The 14,008-nt window shown below is 36.5% G+C and overlaps 1 protein-coding gene across 2 annotated transcripts in view; it reads right to left on the minus strand.

Moving 5' to 3' along the window:
* ABHD3 (abhydrolase domain containing 3, phospholipase) overlaps positions 1–14,008 on the minus strand; it is a 31,966-nt gene that overhangs the window by 15,240 nt on the left and 2,718 nt on the right. For both annotated transcript variants that reach the window (XM_045518882.2, XM_010958052.3), the window contains exon 4: positions 1,810–1,855. In XM_045518882.2, the coding sequence (XP_045374838.1) occupies positions 1,810–1,855 (46 nt within the window). The remainder of the gene's footprint in view (positions 1–1,809; positions 1,856–14,008) is intronic.

The following is a 14,008-nucleotide window of genomic DNA, read 5'->3' on the forward strand; positions in this document are numbered from 1 at the left end:
ACTGGGTTGTTTTTATTGCTGAACAGTAAGTACAAGAAGACATAACTGATATATTCTGAGGACTCAATAGATATTAGATAAAATTATCACCAACGCTATCCCTCCACAGTAAGTACTTCCTATTCCATACTCTTTAATCCCTTTCTCTTTATGCTGAGAAAACTTCCCTATCTCCCTGCTGGGTCAGTACCTCCAAGATCCCACACAAATTCCCTCCACCATGATGTTCTCCTCCTTCCCCCAGGCAGTTAGTTACTCCTTCCCTTTATGCTCTGTAGACTTCATAAACCATCCCGTGGTTACACTTAGCACGGTATCATGTGTATTTTTCTGTATCTGGCCCTCTCCTGCATCTTAAGTTAAAGCTCCTAAAGATTAGGGTTGTGTGTAATAATGTGTGCACGCCTCGCTCTATCACTTTGTACAGTGCTGACTTAACAGGCACACAACAGTTTTACTGAATGAACATTGCCCTTCACTTTATGGGACCAAATGGGCTTGACTTTGCTGCATGTTATTTTCTTGAGAGCCTCGGACCATGTCTTCCCCATCTTTGTGTCCTGGAAGCACCTAGAAGGACACACAGCAGACAAGAGCTGCTGAAAAATGCTTTGCTTGGTCCAGAGCCACAGTGACAAATTCAAATCTGTCCCTCTAAGGTACTTACCACCTGTCTACAAGATTCTTAAAGGGCTGGACTAAATAAGGAAATGTGAACTTTCACATCACGCTATTTACTATGAGGCACTTGAGTAAGATCATAAACACTTTATAACTTTACCTTTTGAAATCATATTGATTCCCTCCAGGACTTACGTCACTGCAAAGCGAAGTACAAGAGCTCTTTTTCTCCTCCAGGTTCTCATAATATACCGACATTAGTGATATGATTGTAATTTTCATTTCTAGTGTGACAGTTAAATATAGTCTTAATATCATTCTCTATCAGTGACTCAAAAAAAGCTTCTTTCTATTCTAACAGAATTGCCTTTGACCTGTTGAAGTGGTTAGGGACTAACATTTGAAAAGCTTCAAGAAAATTTCAGTGAGTGTAATATTTCTCATTTCTCACAGGTTTAACTTCAGATAGAATGATGATTTTCTAAGAGATGGAAGAACCTCTATCCTAGTAAAAATTTTAGGGGTTAAAGAAAAAAATGTTGACTTAAAATAATATTTCCTCTATGTAAACTCTGGCTGGCAAATAGGCATATAACATGAAGTCAGTCGTTTCATAATGACAGGAAACTTTTTAAGTAAAAAAAGTATTATGGTACTGGTTAATTTGTTTTGTACTAGTTAATTTTTAAAGAGAATGTGTCTTGCATTAAAAATGATGTAGATAAATATCTATTGATGTTAAAATATAGTAAGTGCACAGGGAGCTATATTCAATATCTTGTAGTAATTTATGGTGAAAAGGAATATGAAAACGAATATATGTATGTTCAGGTATGACTGAAGCATTGTGCTGTACACCAGAAATTGACACAACATTGTAAACTGACTATACTTCAGTAAAAATATATATATAAAGAAAAAAAGTTAAGTTACAAAATAAAGCCTTCATTTTTATAAAGATAGAAATATGCTACACATTAAAATTTAAATATAAGATCTAGATGAACATAGACTAAGGTTGTATAATTTTGGGTCTTACAAGCTTCCTCTTTTTTCCTTATCTGTATTTCTTCACAGTGAACTTGTATTGTTTACATAATGAGTTATCTTAAATAAAAAAGAATGCTTTTGTTATAAAACTGGTAATGATCTGTTAAAAATTAAGCTGTTGTCATTAAATTTACTTACCAAGAGAGTCTCTCCCGCCACTCCTCTGTTGTTAAAAACCACACATCTAAAAACCAGGAAAGTAATTTTTGTTATGTTTACATATGATTCTCACAATATAATATTAAAATCATCTTACTGGCAATGGTTTAGAGCACTAGAAGTTTCTTAAAAATCTGCTCCAAAGACATGAGGATGCTTGACAATTTCATTTAAATGCACTGAAATGCATTTCTAGTTCTCTAAATTCAATGTGTGGGTTCAAACCAGAAAACCGTGTATCAAAGTGATGTTAAATTTCCCTGCCAAAAGCAGAATTTTTGTAACTTCTTCCTATGTATATGGGTAGGCCTCCAAAAAATATTATTAAAACAATTCTGAGTACAAGTCAGACTTACGCATTTTTGCTTCAAATTAAAAAAAGTCCCCTACCTATTCTATTTGTAACATTAGTAAGTATCTATTCCCATCCTGAGAAACAGCTCTCATTCCCCTGCAGCTCAGCACACAGAGAGCATGGGACCAGAGTAGGAAGGTTGGGCCCCCACTAGGCTACTGCTTGGTGTTCAGTTGACCTAGGGGAGGGAAGACTACCTGTGTGTCCTATAATCCTGTTTTCCTCTCCGTCAAGGGTCATATGTAAAGGGCGTTAGTGCTCACAGTAAGTACACAACAGTTAGCTAGTTAGCAGCTTTACACAGTCATTCTGCATTGAAAAAACTCCCTAACAACCATAACCCCCTCAAACAAAATCCTGACTTGTGTCTGCATGGGTTCTCTTTGATTTAGTGAATCTATATTCATGTTGATTAAAATTCATTTTGTTTTTTTCTATCTACTTATTTAATTAACCAAGGCCATTTAAGGTTCTAATTCCCTTCTCTGTTTTTTTTTTTTTTTTGTATTTAAAGTGTTTATTACCTTTGTTTTCATGATGTGTTTAACATAGAAGAAACAAATACAAGAAGCCTGTAATTAAGAATATATGTGGGAGGTGGGGGGTGTAGCTCAGTGCTAGAGCACACACCTGGCATGCTCAGGGTCCTGGGTTCAATTGCCAGCACCCCTGTTAAGGGAAAAGATAAAAAATAAGAAAAAAAAAACAAAAAACACCCCCTGCCCAAAAAGAACATATGTGACAATTTTATATGTAATCTAATTCCCTTCTTTCAGGTGCTGCTGATCACTGTCTGGGTTCTCAGCACCAATGAACTGACTGCCTTAGTGAACATTCAAGATTCTGACTCTCCTCCCAGGGGTTTAGATTCCAATTCAGGATATGTTTTTACAGAGAAGTTCTTTGCATCTGAAAGGTCACACAGAGAGTTTTATTAAGCCCAACTGCAAGAAGAAAAATGTTTTAAAATCTCATAAATTTGAGAAAAAGCTAGAAAGATAATATTTTACTGACTAGTCAAAGAAAGATCTTAAATATACTATAAAAACATGTAGGAAAGTTAGAATAGGGTCAGTTAGTCCTCAATCTTTTCTTGCTAAAAAGAATGGCAAAACAGTTAGCCACTTGCATTTACTTGCAGAGGCACCTAAGTAACACAGGTATCAGGGCTACAGTTAATTGTGACCTTGAAGCTCTCTGAGTCATTCAGAAAAGAAACCACTTTCAGAGTGCAAACACTATGTACAGATAAAAATGGCTTCTGGGGCAAGACATCATCATGTGAATGTCCCTGAGAGAAGGGACCAGAACTAGTGAGTGGCAGGAAAATGATGTGCAGACTCAGGAAAAAGCAGCCTATACATCTGGGACTTTCTTCCAAACTGCAGACTGGGATAGTTGTACTTTCTTTAGGGAACTTTGAAAAGTGAATCACTGCTCTATCTCTTGCTAGAGGAAGAACTGCAGTGACCTCTCCATAGGCCTTTGTTCCTGCCAAAGTTCAATCAGTAGCCATCGTCACTGAATATACTTGTAGCCTTGGAACTGAGGCAGCAAGGGAAAGGGAGAAAGCAGCTGTGGAGGAAGGCAGAGTGAGGGCTACAGTCTGGTCGCTTTCTCCCACTCCAGTGGTGAGAAGCAACTAGCTGCTTTCATTTAACATCTTTTCAGCCCCAACTGGCATCAAGGGACACTTTACATATAACACTAAAAAAGCTGGTTGTGAAACAACTTAAGACATTTGATAAGCCCCTACTGACTTTATAACAGCTCTCTCCAAATAATTTTTACAATTTCTCCCAAGCAACACTATGCTGTACACTAGAAATTGACACACTGTAACTGGCTGTACTTCAATTTAAAAATTTTTTTTCTCCCAATTTTAAAGAGTATGTCTATGAGGGAAACTGTTCTGCAGAACTTATTTTTCTTACATATTTTAACTATTTAAATTTTCTTTTTCACAATAGGGACAATATAAATAAAGAGAAGAAATATTAAATAAATAAAATCTGGTATTAAGAACTTTCTATGACAACAGAACACGTAAACTAGGAAAGCAGGTGACTTTCATTTAATGAAGGTTAGATAAGAGGCAGAAAGCTACCCACAACATGGGATTTCTCAGCCTCGGGCACTGCAGACATTTTGGATCAAATACTTCTTTATAGTGGAGCTGCTGAGAACCACTGTTATAGTGAAATGGACTAGATAGCCTTGAATCTGCTCAAGCCCAGTGATCTAACAGAATAAAGGGATTTTATCAACTTTAAATATTATTCTAGTTCTAAGATTCCATAAGCCTTTGAGTCTGTGAATAGAAATAATAATCAGCAAAGGGTGAAGTGAAAGAAATATTCGGAGATCACTAGGCTGATTTCAGATAATAATAACAACAGATAATATTTATTTGTGTTTACTATGTATCAGATCATCTTCTAGGCATTTTACATGAGTATTAATATTGGAATAACTCATTCGTTCAACAATTTATTTAACAGACTAGTTGCTGAACTAAAGATTGACTTAGAGCTTGTAGCAGAAAAACAAAATAAAAATATAAAGTTCCTGGCCTCAATCTAGTTTGGTTGAAAGAAAATGCGTCATATTTTCAGTTGAGTGACCTCAACACAAGGCAGTATATGATTCAATGTCTCACGAGTGGTAGAGATAATAAAGCCTTATGTGGTCAGGCTGGGCAAAACTGATTAGGAAAGGATTCATGAAAAAAGCAGATAGATCTTATGCTGAGACTCAGAAAATGGTAAAAATTTCAGCAGAAGGAAAATGTGGGATATAATATGAGCTGTAGGAAGCAATGTGAGCAAAAACATAAGGTAGGAATATATAAAAGTTTCTAAGGGATGAGAAAATACATCATCTTAGCTGAAACATGGCTACATAGTAAGATAATGATAGAAAGTAAAGGTGGAAAAATAGGTTAGGACCAAAATAGGCATAAGGTTCAGCATGCCAGGTTTAGAAAAGATGACAAGGAGGTTCTGCTTCCAGAAATGTCATGGTAGATCCTACTGGGTGAACCCTTCCATATAATAATAACTGTAAACCTTTTTTTAGCTCTTTTTTGTGGGGGGGATTAGGTTTATTTATTTGTTTGTTTTTAGAGGAGGTCTGGGGATTGAATCCAGTACTATAAACTCTTAATAAATTATAAAGGCAACAGAAGAACCATAGCAGGTAGAAACTAAATGGGAGTTGACACTTGAGAGAAAAAAACGGCATTGGGTGAGTTTGCTATTTTTGTAGCTTCTCGCGCAAGTGGAGGCATCAGTTGGTATTACTCAGTAATGGATAAAAGTCAAATAGATATGGTCAGTCTCATGGGCTTGAAAACTAGAAAACAGAGTTTGGTGCAACTACAGCAGTTAGAAAGTAAGGGGGAGATCTCAGAAAAGAGAGAGATACATAGGCATACATGTTTTTTTCTAGGTAAAAAAACTGGGCCCAAAGCTCTGGCTGAACATTCTGTGAGACAGACTCCAAGCAGTCCAATTAAGGATGCAGAACTGAACAGAGATTTCAGCTGCTGTCTACCACAGAGGAGACAGAGTTTGAAGTCTGAGTTTAGTCAAGTTAAGTGCATGGTAAAACAAATAAAAATTAATCTTTAGAAAAATATATAGAAACTCTTTAGAAAAATATAACAGAATCCAGAATCTCTACAATGGATCATTCAAACTGCTCAGAACAAAATCCAAAATTACTAGACCATGAAGAAATAGGAAAACATGATCCATATGCAAGAGATAAGATAATCAATCTAACTGACCCTGAGACAGTCCAGATGTTAGAATTAATAGGCGAGGATTTAAAGCAGCTATTCTAACTATATTCAAGGACATAAAAGAAAATAAGCTTCTAATGAATTAAAAAATAGGAAATACCAGCAGAGGAATAAAATATCAAAAATGGAAAATCTAGATCAAAAAATATAAAACTCACTGGATTTGCAAATTGTAGTTCTAATCTCAAGATGATAGAGAAAAAAGATTGAAAAAAATGAACAGAACTTCAGTGATTTGGGGAACATTATCAAAAGATCTAACATGTAATTTTGATCCCAGAAGGAGAGGAGAGAGAATAGGGTAGAAAAATATGTGAAGAAATAATGGCCCCAATTTTTCCAAATGTGATAAAAAGACTAAACTCATAGATTTAAAAAGAGCAAGAAAAGTGATAAAGGAAAAAGGGAACAAAAAAACTCCCAGAAAACAAATAGTAAAATAGTAAACTTTATATCTTTTATATGAATAATTACATTAAATGTAACTAGACTAAAAAATCCAATAAAAAGGCAGAAATTGTCAGACTGGATAAAAAAGCCAAGACCTAACTGTATGCTATCTACAAGCAATATGCTTTAAGTATAAACACACAGATATTTTGAAAGTTAAAGTGTAGAAAAAGATGTATCACATGAATGGAAAGTATAAGAAGGCTGGAGTGGCTACAGTAATGTCAGACAGACATCACAACCAGAGATAAAGAACAACATTTCATAATGGTATAAGAGTTCATTCATAGAATGACTAACAACCATAAATGTATATGTGACTAGTAACAGGTTCCAAATACATAAAGCAAAAATTAACAGAAATGAAGAAATAGAAAATCTACAATCATAGTCGATTTTAACATCCTTCTATCAAGGAGACAAAAAAATTAGTACGGATATAAAGTGTATGAATAACACTATCAACTATCTTAACCTAATTTACATTTATATAATACTATATCCAACAACATAATACATATCCTTTTTAAAAAATGGTAATACCTAAACATTTCTAATCTCATTAAGATCATAAGGGCATTAAGACAGATAAAAATAATTCATGTACCTTCTTCTAGAAAGTGAAGCATCAGAAATTATACACATAATTAACAAGAATGTTACTACTGTATTACATACCTAACTCCTGATTGTCACATGGTAATGGAGAACACTGAAAGTTAATTCATAATTCAAGAACCTCATTCTCTTGTTTCAACTCTTTCCCTACAAAATCTATTCCCTGAGTAGGAAACATGACTTATTTGCCTGTCCTGTCTTGAATTTCCCTGATAACACTGAGTCCTATCACATATTACAGGTTTATGTTATCTGAATAGGCAACAATCATGGAATTTGAGGAGTTGGTTGTTCCCAAATTAAGAGCTTGAGACATCCAAGGGTGTAAAAAAGTAGTAAAGGAGAGTTCAAAAATGACCAACATTTCAAAGAGCCTAACAGAAATGATACATTTTTCTGCAGCAAGGGTATACAGTTGAATCTTAACCCTGTCACACACTAACTGTCTAATTTTGGTGAAATTACCCACACTGTACTTCTGGTTTTGGTTGGTCAAATGGGGATAATAATATATATCTTGGAATTGGGTACATATTAAATAAGATAACATAGGTATCGCATCTAGCAAGGGCCCTATCAGATGGCAGGCACTCAACAAAGCTAAATTTAATTACAGTAAGCCAAAATACAATTCTAATTATTTTTGTTGTTGTTGAACACAAGCTCTAAGTGGCCCTATAAATTAAAAAAAAAAAGACCAGCAAGTTAATAATTTAATTAGTTTATTTTTTAGGCATAATATTTCAAAACCAGTGGCTACAAGGGGAAAAAGAGTTATAAAGCTATCCTTAGCTTGAGGAAGCTGAAAACCTTATTATACAACTAACATCAGGCATTCTCTTTCAATGATCTCTTATAACATCTTATTGGAATTTTTTTTTTCTCATTAGCTCTCCCATTTTCCCAAACATTTACTCAGTTGCTTTCTGATGTTCTCATATTTTATCTTACTCATTTGAATTCTAGCTGGGTCTTTTTGGTATTTCTGTACATTCTATTAACTTAAGTTGTAGGCCAGTGGAACTAGTCTACAGAAAACCCTGTTTAATAACAAAAGAGATCTACATTAATAATATGCAGTAATAGGAATTATTCCAGTGTCATAGATCACTGCTGGCAACTTTATTTCCCAAAACCAAGTCAGAGATATGTATATGTTCCAGGATGTAGATTCCAGCTGCCACTCCATCTTAACAAGGCATTACCTTCCTTTTGGCTGTACCACTCATTGCCTGGCCAGGCACACTGCTGTCTCTAGGCCCTCCTGGGATGGTTTCTCACCTGGTAATAGGGCTGAGGCAGGAAGTACCTCATTTCCATCTGACCAGACAGAAAGAGTGAGGCTCTTCTTTAAGCCAGACAATGGCCTGAGTCACTCCTTTAACTTTCATAGTTAATACTTTAAAAAATGTTCATTACGGGCCAATGTTCTTCATATACATTACATGCAATCCTTATAACCCTATGAAGTATAGCTATCTGTACAGATGAGAAAACTAAGGCACAGAGTGACTACATAACTTGTTCATGGTAGTGTGTGACAGAGTTGAGGTCTCAATCAAGGCAGATCTGACTCAGTGTTCTCCTTAACCAGCTCACTATGTTGCCCCGTGCTATCTAAGCTACGAAGATTAAAGTCTCTTTTTCCAAAGAAGATGGGTGCTCTGAACATGGAGTACCCTTTGAGTGCATGTCAGCTCTGATAAAAAGAGCTTTGTCCCTGAAAGTTTGTTAACTGAGATATCATTTTATAGTGGAACATCTAACAGTTCCCTAGAGAATGAGACCACTTGTCAGTATCCACCATAACTTTTTCCAGAGATACTACTAAATAAGCTAATCTCTTCATTCAGAGCTTCCTAATATTTAGTATTATTTCATCTAACCAGCCTCATGAATAATCAGATCTAAACTCATTCTCAAAACTTTAAAAAGCAAATTATTTTTAAAAACAAATGATAAAAATACTTCTAGATAAAAATATTCTGGTGTTAACTTAAAATGACTTCTTATCTGAAAAACTGCTTTTAGATTGGGGAGTAGTCAAAACTTGTCCTTTTGTTTCACTGCCTGATTTTTTTAGTTCAGCTTCCCCTTCCTTCCTCCCTCAGGAAGAGTCTGTAGATGACCACCCACCACACACTTCTAATGCTTCAGGAAAAGCTAAAACGTCACCTCAAGCTTAGTCTCCACTGATGCTACTTCCACTAATTAAAAAATGTGCAGGCCCAAACTCTAAACTGGAAAGTAATGGAACATTTAAAAGTAGTCAAATTTTAACCACTTTTAAATCATCTCCCACTTCAAATCTCTCAAACATGTGAATGATGGACAATGGCATTCTTGCTACCAAAAGGTGGGCTCTGTGGTGAAGGACAGGAAATCCTGATCCTGTCTAACCACAGAAGAAAATTGGTGCTTTTGTTAGAGCAGGCAGGTAGCTAGATATGAATAGAGAAAGGGGGACATAGGCCAAATGGCAGAAAACCATACACCCTGTGAACAACGGGGAGTCCTTGGACAGATCAAGAAAAGCAGGAACCTCTGTACGGATAAGAAACCATATATTCTGGGTTGACAAGTGTCCTGGAGACAGATAAAGAAAGGTGAGACAAGACAGGAATCTCCACTATCTGAATGTAACCTTTAGCCCATTATGAACTCCATCCAAAAGTAACCTTTTGCTCATTATGACCTAATCTGACTTCCGGATCAAGACTAAGTAGGGACAAAAAAAATCCCTCTTTCCCGCTCCAGGAAGGTACGGCTGGGATGAAGATCAGGAAAGATGACTCCAAACCCCTCCCTGCCAATAAATATTTTGCCCACTTACTTTTTTTTTTTTTTTTGAGTAAAAGTAGATTTATTTAGAGAGACATACACTCCACATACAGAGTGCAGGCTATCTCTGAAGGCAAAAGAAAGGCCGAGAGGTGCAGGGTTGGGTGTTTAGTTTAAAGTAAAAGTGGATACACACTCCATAGACAAGAGTGCAGGCCATCTTAGAAAGCAAGACAGAGAGAACAACAGCCCATTCATTGTCATACCCATATAACCAGCTTGCCAAGGAAACTCGAGGCAGGTATCCACCTGCGTCTGCCCACTCTTTTCTTGAGTGTGTACTATCTATCCCTTAATAAATCCTTGCTTTGCTTTCTTGATCTCCGTGTCTTGTTTCTGAATTTCTGAATTCTTTCTGCGACGAAACAAGAACCTGCTTGCTGACAACACTATCTGTATTTTAAAAAGTATGGCAAGAAGGAAATAAACTTGTATCTTGTTTAAGTCACTGCTATTTTGAGTTTTCTGTCACTTGTAGCCAATCCTAGTTCTCTCTAATGCATTTCTTCCCTACTACTGCATACTCTTTGTCACTTCCACTAGGCTGTGCATATGCATTTTGGGAATACAGGTGCTGATACTGTACTTTACAGTACCAAAATACTTAAGAACTGACCTAGATTTCAATGAGCTTATTATTATATAATTCAGGGTGGGTCACTCTTTTTTTAATATTAGTTGGGGGTGGAATAAAATAGCAGATGCAGGCTCTCAATAAAAGAGGTCAGAGTAAAAGATGTTCTCAGTTACTGTTTTTCTCCCTGACTTTAGTAGTAGTGCTGGAAGTTAGTTCAGAGAATGAAAAAAGATTTTAAGAAAATAGGTAAACTGAATAGTATCTATTAGGCTGTGTTGCCGAATAGAATTTTTAAATTTATTTTTTGTTCATTTATTAATGGAGATACTGGAGATTGAACCCAAGACCTCGAGATGAAGGACTTACCTGATTGATAAAATTTGGAAGAATGACGGGTTTTCTGGCTTGTCAATTCTCTTCTCCCCTCAGGGGCAAGTTAATCAGGGAGTACAATGAAGATGGACTATGTGCAAGCAGGCCCAGTGTTCCTCATTCAATTCCATTTACCTTTGACTCCTCACAATTACCTTAAACGAACCTTAGCTTAGATTCTTTCCCTTATTAATCTTTCTTTTTTTTTTTTAAGAAGGTCAGATATTAACTTTATTTTTAATGGCCCTTTTGAAACAGCAGTAACAACATGCAGTGCTTGCATTATGCTTTTTACCTTATTAATCTTGAATTAGTGGACCTTAATAGAAAAGTTCTGTGTCTTTGTTTTCAGATACAGGATTTTTTTTTTTTTTTTGCTTAACAGTAACCACAGTACACTCTTATGTTTCATTTGTCCATATGCCAGGAGTTGAGTTCTTTATAATGTCTAAGTCGTATCTCACCAGTTAAAGCATCAACGGTTCTCTGGTGACCTGACAGAATTCATGACCCTCCCTACCTACTCAACCTTTACATAAGGTAGTAACTGGGGCCTTAAGACAAGTGCACCCTCATGATATTGGGGTGCTCATACTGCTTATGAAACTCTATCGTACAAGATAGAGTATTATATTATTATAATTATATCATTAATAATAATAATATTATATTATAATAATATCAAAGCATTCCTGCAAGGAAATTAGATGTTTATATTTCCCAAGAGGTAGGCTTGCTCGTATTTGCTCTTTAAATTATTTTTTAAAAAAGTTCTACTTTGCTCAGGGAATAGAAAATCTGGGAAGGAAGACGTAAACATCTGTAAAGACCTATTTGCTCAGGGTGTGAAACCAAATACTTTACACATTCTAGTTCATTTAAACTCTGTAGGAAGTGAAAAGCTATGACTGGGGTCACTCACTAAGCAGCACTTCCTGCATTTGAACCTAGACCTGGCTCTAAAGCCCACGCACGTTTCCCAATATTACATAGCCTTCTGCAAGCTCTGTTAACTACTAGGTCTCATGCAACAGTATTAGTGACTTAGATCTGTTTTGCAACCTAAGGACTCAACCCAGCCTTCGGCTAAAGTTGGAGATGTGTGTTTTAATTCAGCAGTCTTTGAAACTACCTGGCTGTCTGTGATAGGCTGCAAACACATTTAATAGCCTTTCCAGTTAAATGTGGAGTGAAGGTGAAGTCTATATCTCTGCCCTCTGACTCAAGGCTACACATGACTTGCTTTGACTAAACTATGGCAGGAGCAACACTGAGACTTCTCAGCTTGAGCCTGAAGAAGCCTTGCAGCTTTTACTTTTGGATCCTTGGAAAGCTCTGCGTCCAGGTGAATTTAGACTGAGCCTGAGGTGGATAAGAGACCACATGGAGCTGAGATGAGTCATTCCTGCTGAGCCTTCCAAGCACAGAGTTGTCCTGGCTGCTGACCACAAATGCACGAATGAACCCAAGCAAAACCAGAAGAACCCCCTAGCAGAGCTCAGCCCAAATTGCTGACCCACAGAATTGTGACCAGAATGGTTGTTGTTAGCCATTAAGTATAGGAATAGTTTGCTATATAACAAAAGCTAACCCTCTCCAATGTAAATTTTGAGATTCCTTGCAGTTAAAAACAAACAGGGATAGGCTAAAAGGCCACTGAAGAGTTCGCTGATCATTGCTTATTCATACATTCTGCTATCTTCAAGCCCAGTGTGATTCAGTGTGAGTTCCCTACACCCAAATAAGCTGGGTCTTCAAGCAACTCACAGTGACCTGGTCCAGCCTTTCCCTCTCATAGGCTCCATGTGGTAAGGACAATTTCTCACAACTCTCTGAATCTCCTCATAGTACCCAGCACAAAGCCTTCCTTACGTCATACATTCACAATAAAATTTCTGAATCAATAGAAGAGATTTTAATCCTTAGGAGAGCTAGAACCTTTCAACAGCTTTGAAGTGCAGTATAATGGTAGTCATGGTAGTAAAATTCAGCAACTTTTACAAGTGATGGAAGAAAGCCATGCATACTGCAACTCCAGGCCTTATGAGATTCAGTCCTTCAGGTTTAACTACGTGGTTTTTAAAAGCACTTTTAAGTCTTGGAAGACAGTTCAGGTCAAGTATAGAATCAGCAATTTAAATATGTACAAAAGGCTTTATGATCTGTACTTTTTGAGCATGACTAAGTTTTAGCAAAAAACAAACAAAAAAAACTGGAATCAAGCTTCACATCTAACTGGATGGTGCTTAATTATGAATTCCTGCTCTTGCTTAGTGCAAATTTAATTGGAACCATAATTCTGGAACACCATGTCAAAGCTTTCAAGAGACTGTCACCTCATGAACAAAATAGGCTTTATCTGTGAAAACTCAGAATTAACTTATTAAAATTGAACATTACGGCATTTTCTTTTCTATATCAAAATGTTTTTAATTAATATAAAATCAACATCAGTTTTTCACCCAAACAAGAGTTTCAAGTTTAAGAAAAGATACAGCTCTACTTTAAATGCAATTCAAGAGTGTTCCACCACAATAATTACCATCAGCTAAAAAAGACTGAGGCACAAAAAAGCAGTACCTTTCACAATGACTCTGCTTTAAAATTTTAGAGCTGAGCCAGAAACCTAAAGTTGCTAAGTTGCTGGCAAAAATTAAATAGTGTCTGGTAACTGAATTGAATAATGGTTACTCAAAAATGCTGTGCCATCATTAACTGAACACTGGCCATGTGCACCTGCAAACTCAGGTGGACAGAAAAGGCACAGATCATCTCTGGAAAAATCAGGGTGACCTACAAGCCGATGCTGAATATTTTTTACACTTGGGATCTGAGCCAATGAGAAGGATTAGTGGATCAAGGGCCCAAACATGGAGTATGACGTGAGGGCCACTGTGTAGTCTCTCAGGGGTTTGTAATTGCTATTCTCCATAGTAATCCCTTCACTGGGGCCTACTGCTTCCTAGACCTGGTCCTATGTCAATTCCTAGGTGATGCTAATTTCATTCATTCATTCAACCAAAATCTGCCGAGCACCTGTTCTGCTAAGTGCTATTTCCTGTGAGATAATTCAGTGATGCATTTTCCTGAAAAAAAGACGTAAAGGAGGAAGTAGGAAAAATAACAATTTAGGGGATTGCTTAATCCATGTAAGAAATAA

Source organism: Camelus bactrianus, chromosome 24 (assembly GCF_048773025.1).
Source record: "Camelus bactrianus isolate YW-2024 breed Bactrian camel chromosome 24, ASM4877302v1, whole genome shotgun sequence".
Lineage (NCBI taxonomy): Eukaryota > Metazoa > Chordata > Mammalia > Artiodactyla > Camelidae > Camelus > Camelus bactrianus.